The sequence below is a fragment of the Cryptomeria japonica genome, chromosome 5 (assembly GCF_030272615.1).
Source record: "Cryptomeria japonica chromosome 5, Sugi_1.0, whole genome shotgun sequence".
In the NCBI taxonomy this organism is placed as follows: domain Eukaryota; kingdom Viridiplantae; phylum Streptophyta; class Pinopsida; order Cupressales; family Cupressaceae; genus Cryptomeria; species Cryptomeria japonica.
In genome coordinates, this window is record NC_081409.1 from 104,355,780 (window position 1) to 104,380,474 (window position 24,695).

General features: G+C 38.7%; 2 protein-coding genes across 6 annotated transcripts in view; one reads left to right on the plus strand and one right to left on the minus strand.

The window, feature by feature from the left end:
* Nucleotides 1-867: 867 nt before the first annotated feature.
* LOC131067501 (histone acetyltransferase HAC1) overlaps nucleotides 868-24,695 on the plus strand; it is a 69,163-nt gene continuing 45,335 nt past the window's right edge. For 3 of the 5 annotated variants that reach the window (XM_058002522.2, XM_058002526.2, XM_058002533.2), the window contains exon 1: nucleotides 878-1,357. The gene's annotated coding sequence lies outside the window, so the exon portion shown is untranslated. Of the gene's footprint in view, nucleotides 1,358-24,695 lie in introns of all 5 variants that reach the window. The other 2 variants (XM_058002542.2, XM_058002523.2) reach the window with 2 other exon arrangements.
* Nucleotides 2,880-3,739, minus strand: LOC131067827 (secreted RxLR effector protein 161-like). The gene is made up of 3 exons (XM_058003000.1): nucleotides 3,452-3,739; nucleotides 3,260-3,291; nucleotides 2,880-2,973 (listed from the first exon to the last, which is right to left on the minus strand). Exons 1-3 carry the CDS (start codon nucleotides 3,737-3,739, stop codon nucleotides 2,880-2,882), a joined length of 414 nt encoding a protein of 137 aa, XP_057858983.1.

Genomic DNA, 24,695 nt, shown 5'->3' on the forward strand with positions numbered 1-24,695 from the left:
TCGAGTCTTGTATCCTAAGTTAATGTTTGCTATTTGATTGCATTTATTTAATCACCCTATACATTTATGTAAGATGTTATTACAAACCTACAATAGTAAATACATAGTGGATAAATCTCCCAATTATCTTGGGTGCCAATAAAATTAGACTTCACCACAGCTCTCAAAAAGAAAATGATAATTAGTCATCCCATCTAAAAACACCCCTTTAGGAAATTTAAACCACATTAATGAATTCAATTGTGTTTGTATTTTTCGCATCAACGTTTCAAATCACACTCTGTGAACCATCATTAGGATGATAGAGAGCTCAAGGATCACACTCTGTGAACCATCATTCTAATCCTTGAGCTCTCTATCATCCTAATGATGGTTCACAGAGTGTGATCTGAAACATTGATGCAAAAAATACAAACATAATTGAATCCATAAATAACAACAAGAAGCATAATGACTTGTGGAAAACTGATTTCTTCAATTCACATTAATGAAATTTATCAAAGATACACAAATGCTACTATTATAACATACAAAAGAGGGAAACAAAAGTTTAGAAGTAAAACTATAGATAGACTTATAAGTCCAACTCTACGAGACTATTGTTTATGAAAGGGTCTACCTAAAATATTTTGAACAATGAGGAAAATTTAAGTCCATTACAATTGTATATGTTAAAATAAATAATACAAATTTATTAAAAAATTATAATCTCATATATTTTAGATACTTTCTTATAATACTATATTAAAAAGCTTAACGAATTTTTTTCTAATTTTGATTCGACTTTGTGAACTAGCAATTTTTCCTTCCATTTACAGAACTTGAACTTTCATAATGATTGGAATCGGTTCATTGGAGTGAGGGCATTATTTTTAATTTTTTAATTTTTTAATTTTCAATCACATCATTCCAAATCCTTGGGAGGTAATGATTTGTGGCAAAAATATATAATACACTTGAGCGTCCGTACGAACTCTGGCCAATTAGCCTTTAGATTATAATATTATTATAATGCCCTTCAAACCCTCATTTTCCTGTAGCAAAATTCATCGCAGAAATTCATTCAATTGATTGCAGACGATAGCAAATATAATAAATTTGACATAAATTTAATGCCCATTTTCGAACTCCCTGTGAATAGTTAATTCATTTTGGTCTCATATTCCTTACAATTTTTTTTTGTTCTTTTTAGAAAGGCTTTTCAATTCTGCTCGCATTTTTTTGTGAGCGGCAGTTGGACATTTTGTCACTGGATTAAAGTGGCTGCCAGTAAATCTTAGTTTTCCAATCGTGGATTTAATTATTATAATTTTTTTTCGCGGGAGGCTTCGAGGTCGACGAAACACTTCAAGTAAAGGTATTTATGGCTCTCATTTTTTAAACAGAATTAGGAATAGGAAAAACGTATTTTGTTTGTCTTGGAGTTTAGCATATGGCCCGAAAGTTGAATTCTATTTAAGGATTTTTATTAATTTTTACTCGTTATTTTTTGCAATTGAAACCCTATTTTACAGAACCCAATGATGCCAATCCTTTTCCATACGTCTGGAGTAAGTTATCGAAACCCTAGCCGACAGGTTCCAGCTTAATTGCTACAATATGGACAATGAATCGAAATCCAGCTTACAGCATCCCGCATTAATCCTGTCAACCTATTCCCACAAGTTTGGAGTAGTGTACAACTCTCAACTTATTAACACATTTTTTGGAGTAGGCAAATGAATCCCTATCTTACGGCACATTAATGGTGCCACTTCATTCCAACATGTTTGGAGCAGCTAAGTGAGATTCTAGTTTAGATTTTCTAACTTATCGTTAAGTACGACGATTTTATTTAATTGAACCCTTAGCTCGCAGAGTATGCAAAATAGTACTTTTTCTGAACTCTAAATTGTATTGATGTTTCCTATCTATTGTACATGTTTGAAGCAGCTAATTGAAAATATGGTGGTTTATAATGCTACCTGATTTATTATTTTTTAATGATTTAATTGTGGTTTCTATAGAGTTCCACACCATTGGAGAAAAGCATATACATAAAGGCTTAAAGATGATATAATTGTGGTTTATAATATCTGATTTACTATATTTCAAAGGAATAGGGACATGCATCTCAAGCTTAGAAGCAAAGTCTCCCACTATTGATGCCCTGTGTGCAAGGCAATAATTCTGCCTAATACGTCCATTGCCATGAGTTGTTTTGACTAAAGCCAGAGAAGCACAACCATTAATCTGGAAAGTTCGCTTCAGCCTGAGTTCAGACACAACACGTATGGTAAATCCTGACCATGCTTCCCTTGTGGCATATTGATGAAAATTGTAGAGAGCAACACCAAAGCAAAATCACAAATGGAAAATACAAAGAAAACAAACCAGCCCAACTTATTTAATATTTGATCCACACAAACCACACACAGCAGTAGATAGTTGCCCCATGTGGAGCTTGAGTTCTACATTTGAGGCTTCATATGAAGTACTATTGGTGTCCAAGTCTTCATAATACTTTCCCAATGCAATATAAGACATCAAAGTGATAGAGTATGAAAGATAGGAGTGGGTGGCAGAAAAATAATAACACCCTGGCTGCAAGGTGCTCTCCAATTTTCCATTTGCAATAATTGACACTAATGTTAGATGAGAAGGGAAATTGGCAAGCATCAGCATTTGCTAAATATCTGCCATATGGTTACTTTTTCTAAAGCAATGAAAAGTAATAACTTCACTGAATATCTTCAAATTTTTCTCCGACATCAGCTATGCTTCCTCAATGGTACTTTTTAACTACCAATTTTTTAAATTATCTTCGAGGCACCCATTAATAACAACAAGAGAATCTCCTTTGACATCCAAAAGCTTACAATTCAAAGATTTCTCTAGTTTCAAACCTTAATGAGTGCTAATGCCTCTGCTTCATTATTAGATTCATGGCTAAGGAAGAAAGAACTACCTTTCACAAATGATCCCATAAGAGAACTGTTCAAGTAATTGCATAATTTATGAAAGGAATGAAGATGTACATATAGCAATTACAAAGACTATGTTTCTATTACGAAACAATCGGAAATTGAAGAAATTAGAAATTGTCTAATATTGTACATTATTGACCATTAACTAAATAATTATAAAGATATTATTCTAATACCCTAACTTAATGGTCAATCTATCAATTACACCAAGTTGCCCCTTAAATTTTACAAACTTGTCCGAGCTCAGAGACTTGGTGAGAATATTTGCTGTTTGATCCTCAGTCTAAACATACAGCAATTGAACTGATCCATCTTCAACCAGCTTCTGAATGAAGTGAGTCGTGACAATGAAGTTCAACATGCTTGGTTCTCTCGTGGAAAATCGAATTCTTGGCCGATTTGAGCACTCCTTGATTGTCACAGTAAAGGGGAGTAGGATCTGCTTGAGACATTTGCATGTCTAAAAGCATCCTTCGAAGCCAAACTGCCTCACAAGCTGTCTTAACTGTTCCTCGGTACTTTGCTTTTGTTGAAGAAAGAGCCATTGCTTGCTGCTTCTTGCTAGTCCATGTGACTGCACCAGATCCCAAACTGAAAACATACCCAGATGTTGATTTTCTGTCATCAACCGAACCTGCCCAATCTGAGTTTGTGTATCCAATGAGTCTAGGATCGTGACTTTTGCTATACAAAAGACCAAAATCAGAAGTGCCCTTCACATAACGCAACACACACTTCGTTACTACCCAATGATCAACCTTGGGTGCTGTCATGAAGCGTGAAATGTAGCTCACTACAAAACTGAGATCAGGCCTAGTAGTAGTAAGGTAGATGAGACTGCCCACCAGTTGCCCGAATGCTAATTATCACCACAGGTGAATCTGATTTGCCTGTCAACTTCAACCCTTTCTCCATAGGTGTGGATGCAGGTTTGCAATCTTGCATCCGAAACTTGTCCAACAAACCACGAGCATACTTTGGCTGAGATATGAAGATACTACCTTGAGTCTGCCAAACTTCAACACTTAAGCAATAGTGCAGAAGTCCCAAGTCTGTTATGTCAAAGGACTGGCACAAACTTTGTTTGATCTGATCGATCAAAAGTGCTGAACTACTAGTGATAATCAGGTCATCAACACAGATAACAAGAATAAGAAGATCACCACTAGTGTTTTTGACATGCACATTAGAATTAGATGGACTCCTCTGAAAGCCATGATCTGTGAGGTACTTGTCAATTTTGATGTACCAAGCTTGAGGAGCTTGTTTCAGGCCATAGAATGCTTTCACTAGTCTGCACACTTGATGTTCTTTTCCAACAACCTTGAACCCTGGAGGCTGTGTCATGTAGACTTCTTCTTGCAACTCACCGTTGAGGAATGCACTCTTAACGTCCATTTGATGGACTTTCCAACCAAACCGAGCTGCTAAGGCAAGGAGGAGTTGTATGGTACTCATCTTGGCTGTAGGAGAAAAAGTCTCCTCATAGTCAATGCCTTCCTTCTGTGAGAACCCCCTAGCAACAAGATGAGATTTATACTTGTCAAGGGTTCTGTCATTGTTGTACTTAACCTTATACACCCATTTGCATCTAATGGGCTTATTCCCTGGAGGAAGATCAAAAAGTACCCAAGTGTTATTCTTCAAAAGATTATGGTGTTCAACTTCCATAGCCTTTTCCTGCTTAGGAATTCCTTTAGCCTCAGAATATGTTTGGGGCTCAAAAATACTATGAATGTTGGCCATGAGAGCAAAGTTGATTGTATTTTGCTGCTTGCTCTTGTTTTTGGAAGATTGACCCTCGATGAGCTCATCAACATGAAGATCATTTATGGTCTTAGCCCACCATTTAGGTTGGAGAGTAGGACCAACATCAGATGTAGGAGGAATAATTGGAATTGGATCTAGAACATGTTGAACAAGTGGAATATCGACATCATCTAGAGGAAATTCAGGTTGAGCATCATCAAATTCAGATTTTGCATCATCCCTCCCATTAGGTGAACCTAATGGAAGATAAACACCCAAATCAATAGCCTTCAAAGGCTGATCCTCAAATTCTGCACAGACGAGGATAGCTGAAAAGGTCCTCATTCTTTATCAAAGACAACATCGTGATTGAAGATGAGATGATTAGTGTCTACATCAATTAGCCGATAAGCTTTGTGGTTGTCACTGTACCCTGTGAAGACAAGTTTTTGACTCTTGGAATCCAACTTGGAGCACTTGGCATCTGGAATCCAAATATATGCTAAAGAGCCAAAGACTTTTAGATGACTGATCCAAGGTTTGCGATCAGTCCAAGCATCCTCAGTAGTCTTCCCCTTAACAACTTGTGTGGGAGATTGATTAAGGAGATAGACTGCAATGAATATTGCTTCTGCCCAAAATTTCTTGGGAACACTCATTGTTCTAATATTGACCTAGCCATCTTAGTTATTGTGCGGTTGCAACGCTCTACAACACCGTTCTGTTGAGGAGTGTAAGGTGTGGTTAACTGGTGTTTGATGCCGTGTGTATCACAAAAGTTGGAGAAAGTGGTAGAACAAAACTTTCCCCCATTATCTGACCTAAGAATGATTGACAGCCAGACTATTTCTCTACTAAGGCCTTAAACTTTTGAAATACAGTAATCACCTTTGATTTCTGTCTAAGAAAGTACACCCACATTTTACGATTGAAATCATCAACAAAAAGTAAGAAGTACCTGGACCCAATAACAGAAGGTGTATTCATTGGTCCACATATATCAACATGAACCAATTGTAGTACCTTGGAGGCTCACCATGTGTCAACATCCTTGAATGGTATCTTGTGCTACTTCCCAACTTGACAAGCTCCGCAAACTCGCTAATTTTGAGTCTGAATCTCAGGTAAGCCATAAACTAAATTTTCCTGAACAAGTTGAGCAAGATAATGAATATTTAGGTGGCTGTACCGTTGATGCTAAAGATTGTTGATAGAAGATGATTTAGCTACAAAAGCATGCTCCAGAGAATCACCCGTATCCACAAGTTTGTAGAGACCATGATCCTCGATGCCAACAACCACAGTTTTGTGAGTCGCACGGTCAACAATCGAACACTTGTGTGAATTGAATACCACATCAAGCTGAGGAGAGAGCCGCATAATCTGGCTCACAGAGAGAAGATTCAGTTCCATGCTAGGAATGTAGTATACATTGAGGAAAATGAGATTCCTCCCACCAGACTGAATTTGAATGTTGCCCTTGCCGACAACAGTATACTCTCCTCCTCCTCCAAAAATGACTGAATCAATGAAAGGTGAGAAGTCGGTGAACCAATCATGTCGATGAGTGAAGTGGCGAGGTGCACCAGAGTCTATGTACCAAGCAAAAGACATCACATGATCTGTAGGTCTTTTTGCCATGAAAGCGTAAAAAGCAGATTCTTTTTGCTTTGAGTGCTTTGCGACATTGGCCTTAGGTTGAGACCCTCCTTGCTTCCGTTGTTCGGAAGCCAAACAGTTCCGATAGTCCTTTATCAAGTGACCATACTTGTGGCAATAGTTACACTGGACTTTCTTCTTCTTTGAGCTACCCTGAGATTGACTCGGGCCTTTCTGCTGAGAGGACTGAGATTTGCGTTTATCCTTGTTAAAGGATTTGGCTGCGAAGGCTTGTTTTGTGGAGGACGAAGTGGCACTGCTACCAAACTGTTGTTTCCAATGATCCTGCTGTAGAAGTTTGGTGCACAACTCTAGAAACTTCAAGTCAACATTAGTTGAAGTAATGTTGAGCGTTTCTATAAAGTGCTCATAGGATATAGGTAGACTCTTTAGGGTGATGACTACCATATCGTCTTCCTCCATTTTCTGACCAATTGCTTCCAGTTGATCTCTAATGTCCTTAATCTTTGTTAGATGCTCCTATAAGGACATACGCTCATCCATCATGATAGAAAATAGCTGGTTCTTCAGAAAGAATGCACGACTCTTGTCTGATGTCTCATGGAGATCCTTCAAAATAGTCCAGATCTTTGCAGTTGTTTTGCCGGATGGCACTTGAGGCAACTGATCATCAGTAACCGAAAGTTTGATAAGCATGACCGCTTCTCGGTTGCACTCATCAAATTTTCCTAATCTTGTCCAACTACGGTAGGACGAGACTCTTTACCTAGAGCAAGATCATTGAGGCGACAATATTCAAAGATTGTCATCATCCGTTGCTTCCATGTGTTGTAATTTCTGTCATTAAATCATTGACTGCCTTCCAACATTATGTTGGTCAAAGATGCCATCTTGCATGCTTTCCGAGACATGGAAAGCGAGATTCACTTAAGAGGTGAAAAACATAATTCTGAAGAGCACGAAACCCAAGGCACAAATCCTAATGTAGAAACTAAGGTAGATTCAGGTACAAACTTTGAGATTGAAAGAAGTACGACTGGCACAAATCCCAAGGTACGGATTTTGATAGACCCAAAAAATTTTGACGAAGACCCAAAAAAATATGGGAAAAACCCACAAAGAATCTAGTCTTAAAATTTTTTTGGCTGAAAAATTAGAGGATTTTTCGCAAAACCTTAGCCACAAAAGATTAGAAACCTAGACCAAAATGTAGCAGAACCTAGAAAATGGGTCAAAACCCTAGCCGTTGGGCGCGAGATGAAGATTAGAAAAAATGCAAAGAAAACCCAGATCACAGGCTGGAAATCTAAATCCATAGGTCGCAAAGAAAATAAAGCCGAAAAATTGTGGGCAAAAGAAATCATAGACAGGTTCAGGGTCGCAAAAACAAACCGCCGAAAATCCTAGACAAAACATGAAATCTGTAGACAAAACGTGAAATCCCGAAAAACAAACCGCGAGTTCGAAAATCACAAAAAACATGGGCCATATAGAAACCAAGTTGATGGTTTGTAGATGATATGTAGACTCGTTGAACAAAAATCGGCCTGAAAAAAAAAAAAAAACGCTCGGAACAACACGAGTAGAGAACCGAGGGCACAAACGTGAGTTCGGGGTCTGAAAGAAGAACGATACCAAAAAGAAAAATGCCAAGAAAACTCGCGATTTGCAGGATAAAAACCACGATTAGAAAACTCGTTTTTCCAAAAAAAATCTTCTAAAAATTTCTTTCGAAATTTTAGAAAAACGATTTTGTGTTTTTCCCACTTTGATACCATGCTCAGGTAATTGCTTAATTTATTAAAAGAATGAAGATGTACATATAGCAATTACAAAGATGGTGTTTCTATTACAAAACAATTGTAAACTGAAGAAATTAGAAACTATCTAGTATGTACAATATATTACTTTATTGACCATTAACTAAATAATTATAAAGATATTATTCTAATAAGAACAAATAATCACCTCCATGCCTGTGAGACCCAGATTGCCTTTAGCAGCCTAATTGAAATTGAGTTTTAAGAAACCTTTCTTAGGGGAAATCTGATGGCTTGCAAGGTGATTTTTGTTATTTCTGATTACCCCATTAATGAGGGAATTTCTTTTTTATTATTATGCAAAATAATCATATGTGATTGAAAACCTAAGTTACTATACCTGCTAGAGAAGTTATTTTTTGTTTTATATCTAAAAATATTAGTTTGAATGTTTGTGAATCCCATTAATGTCATGCCCCCGTCAAGGAATGTACCAGATCACAGCATTAATAAAAGCATGATCACAGCCTTACTAATTAAATCAAAATTGCTGTCTTAAACTATATCCTAGACAGCTGACTAAAAGATGACAGTAGTTTAATTAAGAGTCATTTAATATTAATTTAAGGGAAATCATCATTAAAAATAAATAAAGAAAATACTTTAATAAAAGATAATTAAATTGTAATTAAGGGTCAAGAGTTGTGACTCTTTCAAAAGGGCAAAATAATGAAAAGGTGCGACTCCTCCCTCATATGGGAAGATATAAAAGGGAGGAGAACCTCATTTGAGAGGGGATACTTTTGGGAATCAGAAGTGCAGATCTGATTTAAATAAGAAGTGCAGATCTGATTTTAAGAAGTGGTGCAGATCTGATTGTAAAAGGTTGTGTCCCTTTCAAAGGGCAGAAATAATGAAGAGCTGCACTCTTTCAAAAGGTGCTAATGATGAAAGGGTGTGTCTCTTGCCAAGGGGCATACATGATGAAGAGAACCTCATTTGAGAAGGTGATAATTGTGGAATCAGAAGTGTAGATCTAATTTAAATAAGAAGTGCAGATCTGATCATGAAAGGTTGTGTCCCTTTCAAAGAGCAGATACAATGAAGAGTTGCACTCTTTCAAAGGGTGCTAATGGTGGAAAGGGCATGTCTCTTGCCAAAGGGCATACATGATGAAGATGTGTGACCTCTCCCTCACATTGAGAGATATAAAGGAAAGAAATCAAAAGCATCTAGTGACATCACCATGGATTAGATCAGATCAGAATTGTTATTAAGTTACAGGCATTAACATCTTTGTTCTTGGTGGTATGCATGGGGATGAGCTGAGTATGTATGCTTCATATATGAATTTAATAGTAATATTTGTTGAAAATAATAGCTAGCTCGGATACCTGATTATAGAATTTTAATGTTGTCAATGACAATTAAAATTCATATGTATTATCTCTCATGTAAATACATTATTAAGCTGGACCCAAGCATATAACGTGCAAAGCAATTAAATGTGATTATTGGGCTAGACCCAAATGTGTAACGTGAGGTAGCATGAAAGGCAATTAAATGTAATTATTGGGCTGGACCCAAATGTAACGTGAGGAATGCATAATAACAATGTAATATATTTAGATAATCATGCAAGCCGACTTGGTGATAATTGGCACCAAAAGGTTGATATAAAACTATCAACAAATGAAGTCATTCTACAATCCATACACCACGGATATAATCTACTCTTCTATATCAGCGAACTCTCCTTTACTTGTGCGAAATTATTTAAGGATATTAGGCGAAGTTGAAGGCTCTCCTTGTGCGAACTTGAAGGCTCTCCTTGTGCGATTCTGCTCCAGCCTATCTCAGACATCTGCTGCTGATCTCCTTTAGTCATCTGCTGATTAGAGCTGCATTCTTCATTGCTCTGCCAACTTGTTGTTTGGACAGCGATCTGAGATAAGTTCGCTATATTGTAATTGCCTACATTTGAGATAATACATATCATATTTAAGGCTGGGTTTTTCACCTCCAAGAGGGAGGTTTTCCCAAGGTATTGGTGTCTTGTGTCTTGTGTTTTATTGCTCTTACTGTTTATTCACAGTCTGATTATAATCTAATTGCTTAAATTAACATCTGACTGCTTAAAATTAACAATATTAATATAGACTGCAATATGTATGACAGTATAATAATGCCTTTCTATCACTAACTGTTCATATGACGATTAAGTAAATTATATGATGGGGTCTGTAATACCTTTCAATCTCACCATCCAGTTATGCAGGGAGAATACAAGGAAGCAAGAGCACAAGGCTTCAGTTGGTATGCCGACCGCAAGTGTGGGCCAAGAGGCCAAGTCGATGAGGTCCTTGGTGCTCTTGGGCTTGTTGGAGAGGGATAGACTCGAGGCACCTTGGGTGATTCTCCTTGAGCTCCATAATGGGAATTGGTTGGGGAGAGAAAGGGTTGTTGAATCCTTCATATAACTATGCAATATATAAGAATGCTGAAAATATAGTCTATCAAGGCATAATGGAAATATTGACTAATTTGTTGTGCAAGGTCCAGGCCAAGCTTAGTTGACAATAGTGTCCCTCTATTGTAATCACTATGCTCTAAAATTGTGATTCAAGGTTAGAATATAAGAGGGTCCCATTAGGGGACATTACAACATCTCAAATATTGTGAAAATTGCTTGCAAAATGTTAAAATCTGTGGGAGGCATGAAAGAACAGGCTGTAGATCTGCCAATCACATTATCATTCAATATGCCTTTGGATTTAACATGTTAGGGAATGGTCGAACTAAGAAATTTACTGAAATAGTGCCAGGGGATGACGTGGAAGTATCGGGCTTTAAAACCCTAACCATTGCCACAAATATAATATGGGTCGACTTTACCCTTTGTTCTCCTTGATAATTACATTATCATTCAATATGCATTTGGATTTAACATGTTAGGGAATGGTTGAACTGAGAAATTTACTGAAATAGTGCCATGGGATGAAGTGGAAGTATTGGGCTTGAAAACCCTAACCATTGCCACAAATATAATATGGGCCGAGTTTACCTTTTGTTTTCCTTGAAGATTAAACAAGATTGTTTGGGGCTTTTGAATCTAATTTGGTAGTTGCAAAGCTTCATTGGATCAATCTTAGTGTTTCTAGGTTGGTTTCACCTTTACCATTGCAAATTGTGTGTAAATTCATACCCTTTTGATGAATAGTGGTTTTTGGGTGGGAGAAACCCCAATTTGGAAAGTTTTGATGTCATAGTCATAAATGGTCTTTTGGGCATGCAGACAAGGTAGTTGAGAGTTATCGTGAAAAATAGTGGGAGTTTTCAAGTCTAGGGCTCAGGGAGGATTTATGTTTCATGCCTTTGATTGAGCTTTGGGAATTGGGGGGTCACGAGGAACTCACACCTTTGAGGTATGCAGAATGGAGGAAATTTGAACAAGCAATCTCAATAGGGTAATATATTTTGGAATGTTGGGGATTGGGAGTTGGGCATAGCTTATGACAAGTACTCGGGGAGAGGGACAATTGAAAGTGTGATGTTGAAAGAGTACATAGTAAAAAGGAGAGTTGAGGGGTTGGAGTTTTTGAAGGAATTATAGGAGTCCGAAAGACCAATAGTCCAATAGATATACTTGGGGAACTTTTTAAGGGAGGGCATATCAAGGATGACATAGGTTAACAATTAGGTAGTTTTGATTCATAGAAGACCCATTGAGACTATCTCATATCGTTTATTAATAGTGGGCGTAAAGAGTGAATGCATGTAGAAGGATGGGACTCAAGCTATGTTACCAGGTACTGCTAGTAAAGCCGTGGTCTTGGTACGGGTATGGCTTGGGTTCTTCTTGGGTGCCTGGGCTCATTGTGAGTTCTTTTGTGAAGGACCTGCAGCAAACCTGGGCACCCAAGAAATAACAAGGGCCGTACCCAAGCATAGTTTCATACATTAAAATCTTAGCTTCATACATTAAATCCTCAGTTTCACTCTTCATAATTATGTGACAGCATTTTATATCAGAATATGTCAGCAAGTAAGCAATTAAATATCATTTCAATTGCATTTGTGAGCTATACCTGTGAACATGGGGTTCGTAAACTTTATATCAGCATTAATGAGGCTGATTTCAGTTGATTTACATTATCCATATGTAGCAGCTGTTTGTTTATGTTTTGTGAAATCATTTTCCCCGTGTTGTTAATGATTTGGCATTTTGTCAAATGTTTGAAAAATGAAATCAAACCAGCTTCGACACTTGACACAGCTAGTGGGAGTGGCAATCCAATTGGTTGTGATTCAAATGAAATTGAAACAAATGTTGATATTGACCTTGATGCTTTTGATGAAGAAGAATATGACTTTTAAATATCAATTGCAACTTGAATTTTCATTGTGTAATGACATCTTGAGACTTGAGAATTTTCATTTTTGCAAATTATGAATATGAGGTATCTAAATATTCTATTTTTTGGCAATTATGAGTATCATTGTTCTTATATATATATATATATATATATATATATATTGGCAAATTGCGACCATGGGGGTAGCTCCCTTTTCTTTAATATAGAGAAAAGTTACATTGCTTTAGTTACAAAGTATGTGACAAAATTCGAATGGCCACCGAAACCTCTTGGAACCTTTCAACCTGTGCTAGGGTGAGGGCATCCTTGTGTGCCTTGACCAGATATCCATAAGTGGACATTCTATTGGAGGCCATAGTTGCTTGAAGACTTTGCAATCTTAGTTAGGTCACTACTATTTTTCTTTACACTTGAGAACGCTATGTTATCGTTCCTCACAGTTGAGGTCGTTGAAGAGCCTGCCATTATCGCACCACACTTTTTTTTTGAGATTATGGGATCGGTATTGAAGCCTTCTCATTTTATGCTCCTGTAGCCTTGTCTTTGTCTAAAGACTCTAAACCATATAGGATTTATTTCTTCTGATTGGATTTCTTATTGTCCAACATTCTTCATCTTCACGCCTCCTTCAAAGTCAATTATGGCCTTGATGCCATTCCAACGCCCAATGTTGTTTGCAACCAGGCTTTTTGTTAAATCGATCGCTACTTTGGATAAGTAGTCCGGTGCATGATTAGCCTCTCTATAAATGTGCCGTATGGTGAAATCATTTATTCTCTCTAGTTCGTTCCGTATTGGCTCCACCCACAGTCCGCATTTCCAGTTGTGTGCCATGTTTTTAGTAATAGCATTAATCACTATCTTATGCCTTCATACAAGGCTCTGAACTTAGCCTCATTGTTTGTGACATTGGATGGTTTGATCGTCCCTAGTCATAAAGGAGCTCCGTTTTGATTTCTAATAATAAATTTGCATCCAAAATTGCCAAGGTTAGATCTTGATGCCCCATCGAAGTTTAGCTTTAGTTTGCCAACGGGGGGCAATTCCCATTTAACCTTTGTTCTATCCATTTTTCCTTTGATAAAGTCGCCTTTGGATGGAATCAAATGCTTCCAATTTTGAGTTATTCTATCATCCCATATTGAGTAGAACTTATATTTCGTATCCTTTATGACCACATTCTAGTGTTCACTGATGCCAATTTCTATTTTGTTTAGGATTGTTTCTAGACCAAGTTCGGTTCCAATGAAGATTCGAGCTTTTCGTTCTATCCAAAGATGCCAAATTATCATTGCCGGGGTAGCACACCAAAGACTGCTTCATAAAGATCCGTTCTCTGAAAGAGGCCACCCCAAAATCATCTCCTTTATTGTGTTAGGTAATGGCATTAGTTGAAACTTTTTCCAACATTGGTATGCAAAGTCATATTGTATCGGTAGGTGATCGATGGTTTCATTTGCATTTTTGCAAAAAGGGCATCAGAATGGTCTTTCAAAGCCTAGCCTTTCCATCCTATCTCTAGTTTAGTTTCTCTTGTGCATAATTGTCCACATGAAGGCTCCATCCTTTGGTAGAATGTTTTTATTCCAACAGAGCTTAATTGGCCATGGGCATTTCTTCCTTTCTATCATTGAGATTGCGTATTCTAGTTTTGTTGAATATTCACCTCAGGTTGCCGCACACCATATTATTGTATCTTCGCCCCTCCTTAGGATGATCTGCCTTCTTTTTGGTTCTATTTTTATTAGAATAATATCTTTTATGTTTATTTAATGGTCAAGTATGTAATTTATTGTACATTTAGATAGTTTCTATTTTTCTATAGTTTACGATTGTTTCTTAATAGAAACATCATCCTCATGAATGCTATATGTACATTTCTATTCTTTGAATAAAATCATTGCATTTCATGAACATGGTAAATGGATTTTTTTTTTGGGCGGAATTTTTTTTCGAATCCTTGCTTAGACCATCACTTCCAACCTGCGTTGTTTTTCGAGCTTTGTTTGTGTGTCTGCATCACACAACCTCCCGCAACCTTTTCTCTGCGTGATTTTTAAATTGCGATGCGTTGCCTCCTAGCGATTCTTTTGCATTTCGCGTCTTTCATGACATTGTTTGGGCCCAAGATCGTGTTTTTTTGTTTCTGATGCGTTTTTTGATCATTGCATTATTTTTCCTGACCCACGTTGGGTTTCTTTTGTAACGACACCATTTCTCTATGTCGGATTTTCTTAGCAAGCCCTCGGTTTAGCAGACGACTGCGATTTTTCTATGTTTGCACGACGTATCTGTTTTTTTTTTTTTAATCGATGACTTACGCGATTTTTCTATCTGTGTGACGAAGGTTTTCTTGATTGCATTTTGTCGCGACGGGACTAACTTTCTTTGCGACGACTCTGATTGCATTTTTTTGCGATAACCTCCTTCCGTGATGGGACTGCTTTTTTCTTTTCTCGGCAGCAGTTTGTGCTCTCAATTTCCACTATTTTCAGTTTCCGCAGCGGCTAGGGCACAGTTTACAGAAAATCGCTTCTGCATTCTAATACGACCTAGGGTTTTCCTTCTACTGGCTAGGGTTTTCCTTCTACTGGCTATTTTTGGTCGGAATGTTTTTCAAACTGCAGATTCTTTTTGGGTCTTTTGTGAAGTTTTCTAGGTCGTCAGATTTTTCTGGGTCTACAAACATTTGCACCTTGGGATTCGTGCCAGCCGTACATTTTTTTGAAGTCTGTACTTGATTTTGCCTTTGTTTCTGCATTGGGATATGTACCTCAAATTCCGACTTCAGCTTTTCGGCTTTTCAAAATTCCTTGTTTTACGTGCCTCGAAAAGCATGCAAAATGGTGTGATTGACCAACATCGTGTTGGAGGGCAGTTAGCAATTTATCGACAAAAGTTATAACACATGGAAGTAGTGGATGATGACCATCTTCGAATACCGTCGCCTTGATGATCTCGTTTTGGGAAAAGAGACTCGTCCTACCACAATTGGACAAGATCGGGATAAGTTTAATGAGCGCAACCGAGAAGCGGTCATGCTTATCAAGCTTTCAGTCATTGATGATCAGCTATTGCAAGTGCCATCCGACAAGACAACTGCTTAAATTTGGACCATTTTGAAGGATCTCCATGAGACATCAGATTAAAGCCTTGCTTTCTTCCTGAAAAACCAGCTATTTTCTATTATGATGGATGAGCGTATGTCCTTACAGGAGCATCTGACGAAGATTAAGGACATTCGGGATCAGCTTGAAGCAATAGGCAGGAAAATGGAGGAAGAGGATATGGTAGTTATAACCCTAAAGAGTCTACCAAAATCCTATGAGCACTTTATAGAAACTCTCAACATTACTTGAACAAATGTTGATTTGAAATTTCCAGAGTTGTGCACCAAACTTCTACCACAGGACCGTTGGAAATAACCATTTGGTAGCAGTGCTACTTTGTCCTCCATCGAGCAAGCCTTTGTAGCCAAATCCTTTCACAAGGATAAAGGCTAAGCTCATTCCTCTCAGCAGAAAGGCCCTAGCTAGCCTCAAGATAGCTCAAAGAAGAAGAAGGTTCAGTGCAATTATTGCCACAAATATGGCCACTTAATAAAAGACTGTCGGAATCGGATAGCTTCTGAATAGCGGAAGCAGGGAGGGTCTCAGCCTAAGGCCAATGTTGCAGAGCTCTCTAAGCAGAAAGAATTTGCATTCCACGCTTTCATGGTGAAGCGTCCTGCAGATTATGTGAAATCTTCTGCTTAGTATATAGACTCCAGTGCATCTCGACACTTCACTCATCGGTGTAATTGGTTCACAGACTTCTCACCTTACGCCGATTCAGTCATTTTTGGAGGAGGTGAAGAGTATACTATTGTTGGCAAGGTCAATGTCCAGATACAGTCTAGTGGGAGGAATCTCATTTTCCTCAATGTATACAATGTTCCTGGCATGGAACTAAACCTACTCTCAGTAAGCCAGATTATGCCGCACTCTCCTCAACTTGATGTGGTATTTAGTGCACACAAGTGTTTGATTGTTGATCGTGCGACACGCACTACTGTGGCTGTTGGCATCGAGGATCATGGCCTTTACAGACTTGCGGATACGGGTGATTCTATTGAGCATGCCTTTGCAGTTAAATCATCTTCTATTAGTAGTCTCTGGCACCAGCGGTATGGTCACCTGAACATTCATTACCTTGCTCAGCTTGTTTGGAAGGATCTTGTTCTTGGCTTACCTGAAATTCAGACTCAGAATCAACGAGTTTGTGGAGCTTGTCAGGCTGGGAAGTAGCATAGGACACCATTTAAGGATGGTGACTCATGGCAAGCCTCAAAGGTATTGGAGTTGGTTCACGTTGATGTATGTGGTCCAATGAATGCACCCTCTGTTACTGGTTGCAGGTATTTCTTGCTTTTTGTTGATCATTTCAGTTGTAAAATGTGGGTGTACTTTCTTAGACAGAAATCAAATGTGTTTACTGTATTTGAGAAGTTTAAGGCCTTAGTAGAGAAAGAGTCTGGTTGTCCTATTGTCACTCTTAGGTTAGATGATGGGGGGTAGTTTTGTTCTACTGCTTTCTCCAACTTCTGTGATACACATGGCATCAAACGCTAGTTAACCACATTGTACACTCCTCAGCAGAACGACATTGTAGAACGTCGCAATCGCACTATCACTAAAATGGCTAGGTCAATGTTGGAACACAGGAATGTTCCTAAGAAATATTGGGCAGAAGCAGTATACATTGCAGTCTATCTCCTTAATTGGTCTCCCACACATGTTGTTAAGGGGAAGACTCCTGAGGAAGCTTGGATTGGTCGCAAACCCAGGATTAGTCATCTGAAAGTCTTTGGCTCTTTAGCATATGTTTGGATTCCAGATTCCAAGCGCTCCAAGTTGGATTTTAAGAGTCAGAAACTTATGTTTACAGGGTACAGTGACAACCACAAGGTTTACCGGTTGATTGATGTAGACACCGATTGTCTTATCTTCAGTCGTGATGTTGTCTTTGATGAAGAACAAGGACCTTTTCAACTTTCCTCGTTTGAGCAGAATTTTGAGGATCAACCTTTGAAGGCTTCTAATTTAGGTGTCTGTCTTCCATTTGGTTCGCCTGATGGGAGGGATGATGTAGATTTTGAATTTGATGATGCACTACCTGAATTTCGTTTGGATGATGCTAATCTTCCACCTGTTCTAGATTCTGTTCCACCTCCAGTTCCAGTCATTTCTCCTGCTTCTGATGTTGGCTCTTCTACTCTTCAACCTAAATGGTGGGCTAAGACCATCAGTGATCTTCGTCTTGATGAGCTCATTGAGGGTAGATCTTATAGAAATAAGAGCAAGCAGCCAAATACAGTCAATTTTGCTCTCATGGCTAACATTCATAGTATTTTTGAACACCAGAGTCTTCTAAAGAATAACACTTGGGTCCTTTCTGATCTTCCACCAGGGAAGACGCCCATTAGCTGCAAATGGGCATATAAGGTTAAGTACAAAGCTGACAAAAGCCTTCACAAGTACAAAGTTTGTCTCGTTGCTCAGGGTTTCTCACAGAAGGAAGGCATTGACTATGAGGAGACTTTTGTTCCTACAGCCAAAATGAGTACCATACGGCTTGTCCTTGCCTTGGCAGCTCAGTTTGGAAAGTCCATCAGATGGATGTTAAGAGTGCATTCCTCAATGGCGAGTTGTAGGAAGAGGTCTACATGACGCAACCTCCAAGGTTTAAGGTTGTTGGAAAAGAATATCAAGTGTGTAGACTAATGAAAGCACTCTATGGCCTGAAATAGGCTCCTCGGGCTTGGTACATCAAGATTGACAAGTACCTCACAGATAATGGCTTTGAGAGGAGTCCATCTGATTATAATCTGTATGTCAAAAACACTGGTGATAATATTCTTATTCTTGTTGTCAATGTTGATGACCTCATTATCACTGGTAGTTCAACACTTTTGATCGATCAGGTCAAACAGAGTTTGTGTCAATCTTTTGACATGACAGACTTGGGACTGCACTATTGCTTAGGTGTTGAAGTTTGGCAGACTGAGGGTAGTATCTTCATATCTCAGTCTAAGTATGCTCGCAGTTTGCTGGACAAGTTTCGGATGCAAGCCTGCAAACCTGCATCCACACCTATGGAGAAAGGGCTGAAGTTGACAACCAAATCGGACTCACCTGTGGTGAACGAATCAGCATTCAGGCAACTGTTGGGCAGTCTCATCTACCTTACTGCTACTAGGCCCGATCTCAATTTTGTAGTGAGCTACATTTCATGCATCATGACAGCTCCAAAGGCTGATCATTGAGTAGCAGCGAAGCGTGTGCTGCATTATGTGAAGGGCACTTTAGATTTTTGACTCTTCTACAACAAAACTCACGATCCTAGACTTTCTGGTTATACAGACTCAGATTGGACAGGTTTCGTTGATGATGGAAAATCAACATCTGGGTATGTTTTTAGTTTGGGATTTGGTGCAGTCACATGGACTAGCAAGAAGCAGCAGGCAGTGGCTCTTTCCCCGATAGAAGTTGAGTATCGAGGAACAGTTAAGGCAGCTTGTGAGGCAGTTTGGCTTCGAAGGATGCTTTCAGATATGCAAATGTCTCAAGCAGGTCCTACTCCCCTTTACTGTGATAATCAGGGGGTGCTCAAACTGGCCAAAAATCTGGTTTTCCATGAGAGATCCAAGCATGTTGAACTTCATTGTCACTTCATTTGGAAGCTGGTTGAAGACGGATCGGTTCAGTTGCTGTATGTTTTGACGACGGATCAAACAACAAATATCCTCACCAAGTCTCTCAGCCCGGACAAGTTTGTAAAATTTAGGGGGCAACTTGGTGTAGTTGATCGATTGACCATTAAGGGAGTGTGTTAGAATAGTATCTTTTATGTTTATTTAATGATCAAGTATGTAATTTATTGTACATTTAGATAGTTTCTATTTTTCTTTAGTTTACAATTGTTTCTTAATAGAAACATCGTTCTCATGAATGCTATATGTACATTTCTATTCTTTGAATAAAATCATTGCATTTCATGAACAATGTTAAGGTAGTTTTTGGCTTCATCATCCAGCATCTCGAATTCTTTCCAGCTGAAAGTCAAATGGTTCTGGTCCCATTCTTTGTTCATGTGATCCGCCATTGTGTGTTTGTAAACATTTTTTGTTAGAAGGCTCAGGCCCTGTAGCCCAATGATGGAGGATAATGGTTCATACCCATTTCATGAATCATGCTAGAAGAGTGCATTTGCCCCATTTCCTATTTTCCATGTGAGATGATCTGTTATTAGCGTTCTACATTTACACATGAAGTTCCAAATCGAGGAGCCTCGCACGGGGTCCGCTATAGTCAGATTTCTTGAGGCCTTCGTATTGTCCAGATATTTATATCTTAGTAGTTGACTCCACATCGCGGAGGGTTGTCTGAACATCTGCTAGATTAATTTTGCGCTAACTGCCATGTTTTGCAATTGTATGTCCCTCATCGCAATACCGCTAGATTCTTTATTCTTTGTTACTTCCTCTCACACGATGAGGGGTATCCTCTTGTTTTTGTTGGCCCCTTCCCACAAAAAGCGTCTCAGTTGGGCCGTTAGTTTCTTTGCCATACTGCTTGTGATCTCTATGCATGATAGCATGTAGATCGAGATTGCTGCCACCACAGACTTAAGCATTGTAATTCTCCCTGCCAATGTGAGCCATCGACCTTTCCAACAAGCAATTTTATTTTCACATTTCTTCATTGTGTCTTTCCATAGTGCGTTCCTTGATGCTCCACTAAACAAAGGTATACCTAGATAGGTGGTTGGCAGTTTTTCAATCTTGAACTTCAGTATTTCCGTGATCCTCCTTTGTAATGTGTTACAGGTATCAAAAAAATAGATCCTTAATTTTCCTTCGTTTATAATTTGACCTGATGCTTTCAAATACTCAATCAGAAGTTGTTGGATTGCTAGAGCTTCTTCAATGGCTGCTCTACCAAATAGGAGGGAATCATCTACAAAGGATTGGTCTATAAAAGGATCCATCTCATTAACTGCCTTGATACCTTTCCAATTGCCTATCTCCACGGTTTGCTCCGCTAAAGAAATCACATTGTGTGCCGTTTATCATTACCAAATACCTTACCCGAGGATATACACGCATAGACCCATTCGATCCATTCATTGCTAAAGCCGAGTTTTGACAGAGCCTTTGTGAGGAAATACCATCTCACCTTATGATATGCCTTAGTGACATCGAGTTTTAGCAGCATACTCCTTAGGTTGTATTTTTTAATTGAATGGAGGATCTCGTGAGTGATGATTATGCCATCAGTAATAGTCCGCTCTAGGACAAAACCACTCTGCTCTTGGGAGATTATCTTAGGGAGGACCTTTTTCAGCCTATTCGCCATTACTTTAGAGATTATCTTATAGATTGTATTGCAGAGTGATATTGGTCTGTAATCCATGAATGAAGAGCAGTCTGCTCCCTTTGGTATAAGTGCAATATTTGTGTTGTTGAGGTCTTTTAGAATCCTTTGTTTCTTCAGAGACTCTTCAACTAACCTGAAAATGTCTGCCCCATAAAATTCTAACACTTTTGGAACACCAATGCTGTGAACCTGTTGGGTCCCGACGCTTTGTCCAGGTTCATTTGAAAGGTGGCTTCTCGAACTTCTTCTCTCGTTTCCAGAGCATATAGCATTTTGTTATCTGCCTTTGTTACTTTCTTTGGTAAGCAATCTAAGCAATCCACATTTATTTGTTTGGCTCCATCAGTTCCCCCAAGCATTCTTTGGAAGAAATCCACTCTTGCCATTTGTGTCTCTTTTGGATCAATCAAGGTGCAACCATCTGGTGCTTTGATTTGGGCTATCTTATTCCAGCTTATTTTCAATTTTGTGGTGTTATGAAAGAATTTCGTATTACTGTCACCATCCATAAGCCATGTTTCCCTGGCTTTTGATCTCTAACAGCCTTCTTTCTTGGCCAATATTTCCCTATATTCTGCCAGCAACTCTTTTTCCTCCTCATATTCTTTTGCCGTCATGCTGTTATTAATCACATGATTGCTTAAGTTTTGCACTGCTTGTTCAATTCTCTCCTTCTCAAAAAAAATGTTCCTAAAACTATCCCTGTTCCTTTCTTTACCTTTATTTTTAATGAGTTGCAATCTCTTATTAAACTTAAACATTTCCATACCTTGATAGATGTTTGACACTTCCCAACATTGTTTCAGCAAATCCATAGTGTCACCACTTTTGGGCCACATCTTCTCGAAGCAGAACTGGTATTGTTAATTCTACCGGAAAATGATCTGAGATTGGTATGGATAGGATTTTGGCTGATGGAAGAGCTTGATTAGTCATCCAATCATTTGAAACTAAAAAATGGTCCAATCTCTCCACAATGTTTGTGAAGCTTTCTCGCTTGTTGTTCCATGTAAAATTCCCATTAGTTGGCTCTATGTTGATTAGTCCATTGGTTTGAATAAAGTTCCTAAAGTCTACTTGTGTCTGGGAAATGCATCTCAGTCCACCTAGTTTGTCTTCCAAGTCAAGGATGGAGTTAAAATCGCTCGCAATAATAAACTTCTCATCATTGGGAAAAGTCCTTGTGAGGGTGTCCCACAACATTCTCTTTTCCTCTGTCTTCACCAAACCGTAGATGTTATAAATTATGAACGAAAGATTGGAAATCAAACTTGAAATACATAATATCATCCAATTTTGTGAAACTTGTTGACTGCTCACTGTGACTTAGGTACCTTTCCACATTATCCCAAGGCCACCCGAAGCGCCTACCGAATCATTGAAGATTTCCGATCACCCTTTACAATGTTTGATGAAGATTTCAGCTTCTTTTGAGGTGAGTTTTGATTCCCGTATCAGTACTATATCGATCAATTGTTGTTCAAGTTGACACTTGGTCATGCACCACCTGTTAGGGGCATTTAAGCCCCTAACATTCCATGTGAGGATCTTCATCTTCCTTTAAGGGAGGCAATGACTCCCTTGGATTGTGTAGGTAGGTTTTGGTTGAGTTTTGCTCCCTCAATTGTGCATCTTCTGCTCGCTTTTGCTGGTTTGTCTTGCTTCCCGTTTGCTTCCTGATTGGGCCGTCATTTAGGATCTTTGCTGCCGATTGTGAAATTGATCCAGGCTCAACTATATCTAGTTCATCCACACCCATATCGTGTGCTAACACTTCTTCATTTGCTTCCTCCGCCACTTGTTCCAAAGGGATCTCATTGTCTACAAATGGTATCACTGCTAGATTCCCATCCGTTGTGTTTTCAGAGGTTGGGATTAGTGTTTCTGCCTTTTGTTTCCCATTGTTATTAGACCCTTGGTTAGTGACTTGTTTGTTGCTTTCGATCCTTTCCTCCGGGGTGGCTGTGGATGGATTCTGGTTTTTCTTGGGGGTCCATCTCTGCGCTACTGGTTTTGGGTAATTTTCTTTATTGTATCTCTGGCTTCCACATCTAAGACAGTAGAATTTATTTTGCTTGATGTTAACTTCTTGTTGCTAGGGGCCAAAAGATGAAATTAAGTTTATTTCGGAAGGTACTTTATGAATTGAGATTAGCTTTATCCGAGCGTAAAGAATTGAGGCTCCATCCCCCATATCTGTTTCTAGGGTTTGCCCTTTAGAATTTCCAATTCGCCTCAAAAGGTCTTCCAACCAGAATTCGAAGGGCATATTGTATAGTCTCACCCATATTGGTTTCCTAATGGGTTTGCGTTCTTGGGATTGAAGTTTGGCTCCCACTTCTGTGTAAAAACATACTGTTCGCTGAATTTCCATGGATTGTCTTCTAGGATTTTGTCTCTATTACTAGCATTGTTGAAGTCCACCGGTATGAAGTTTTTCGGCAGGAAGTAGATTTCTACAAATCCGTTATCCCACTTTTCCTTGATCCAGATCTTGATTTCTTGTCTGGTTCTTACTTTCCCTAGAACACGACAGATTATTGCTGTTTGGTTGAGGGCACATATGTCCCGTTCCACAATATCTGTTACATTGATGTTTAAGGTGGCATTACTCAGCTGACTTTTATTCTCTTGATCCCTTACATATATATAGACTCAAGATTCCCATTAGGGTCTATGATTACTTAGGAGCTGTAGCTTTATAAACATGGGACCCAAATTAAAAGGGGTTTTACCCTACCATGCGAGCCCATAACAAAGAGGGTCTATGAGTTTATAATTTTGTGTACTTGAATAGTATGCAGCTTATACAAAGGTTGAGCTTTTGAAAAGAATGTGATTTAACAAAGTTGCTAAAGGTCATGCCTTAAATTTACAAGGCCCACACCTAGAATGATGCCCCTCAATAATAAAATTTGTGCAATATATATTTTTATTTAAAAATTTATAAACTAAAGTGATACCTCCAAAATATGGCATTAACAACGTAGATGCATATTTGGTACAAAATGTCCAAGATGTTCATGAATGGACAAGCAATCCCAGGTTTTTGGGCATTTCAGATGTAATGGTAGGGTTCGATTTGCCCAAAATGCACAAGATGTTGAGTGATTTGTGGATGCCCAAATATAAAACCCTTCTTTCAAACCCTTGCAGATCTCATCCCTGAAGCCTGAATTGGACAAAATGAAAGGCAAAATGAGCAATATGATAACCTAATCGGGTGCTACTCTGAGAGATGCTGCTTATAAATTCAAACCAAGCTATTGAATGCAGCACTGGAATCTTACAGGCCAAATTGCAGAGAAGGGTTTTACTAACCCTGTTTTGAAAATATGTATTTTTGGATCTGCATGATTGTCTGGAGAAACAGTTGAAGAGGATGGATCAGCAGGAGAACACATGATGGCCACTGGGGAAATGCTTGTAAGGAAGAAAGCTAGGAAGACAACAATGGAGATAATGGAGGAATATGTACTTCTCTTCCAGCCCTCCAGAAGACAAGCCACCTAGCCTGAAAGCTCTGTTTTTGGAACAATGCAAGGAGAGGAGTGAAAAGTTCTCATCTTTCATCCTATTCCTTGTCACGCTAGCCCAACAGAGGCCCGGAACATCATGGAAGAAGCAGCTAACCCTCCTCAGACTTTTGGGAATGCTTCTTCCAAATCATGCTAAGACCTATGGTAGACAGGTCATTGTGAACCACTCACCATTCGTGTAATATGGGATCAACGAAGATTGACTAGAAACTATGCTGTTGAATCCCAATAAATAATAACATGGCTTTTTAATTGGTCAATAAGCTGC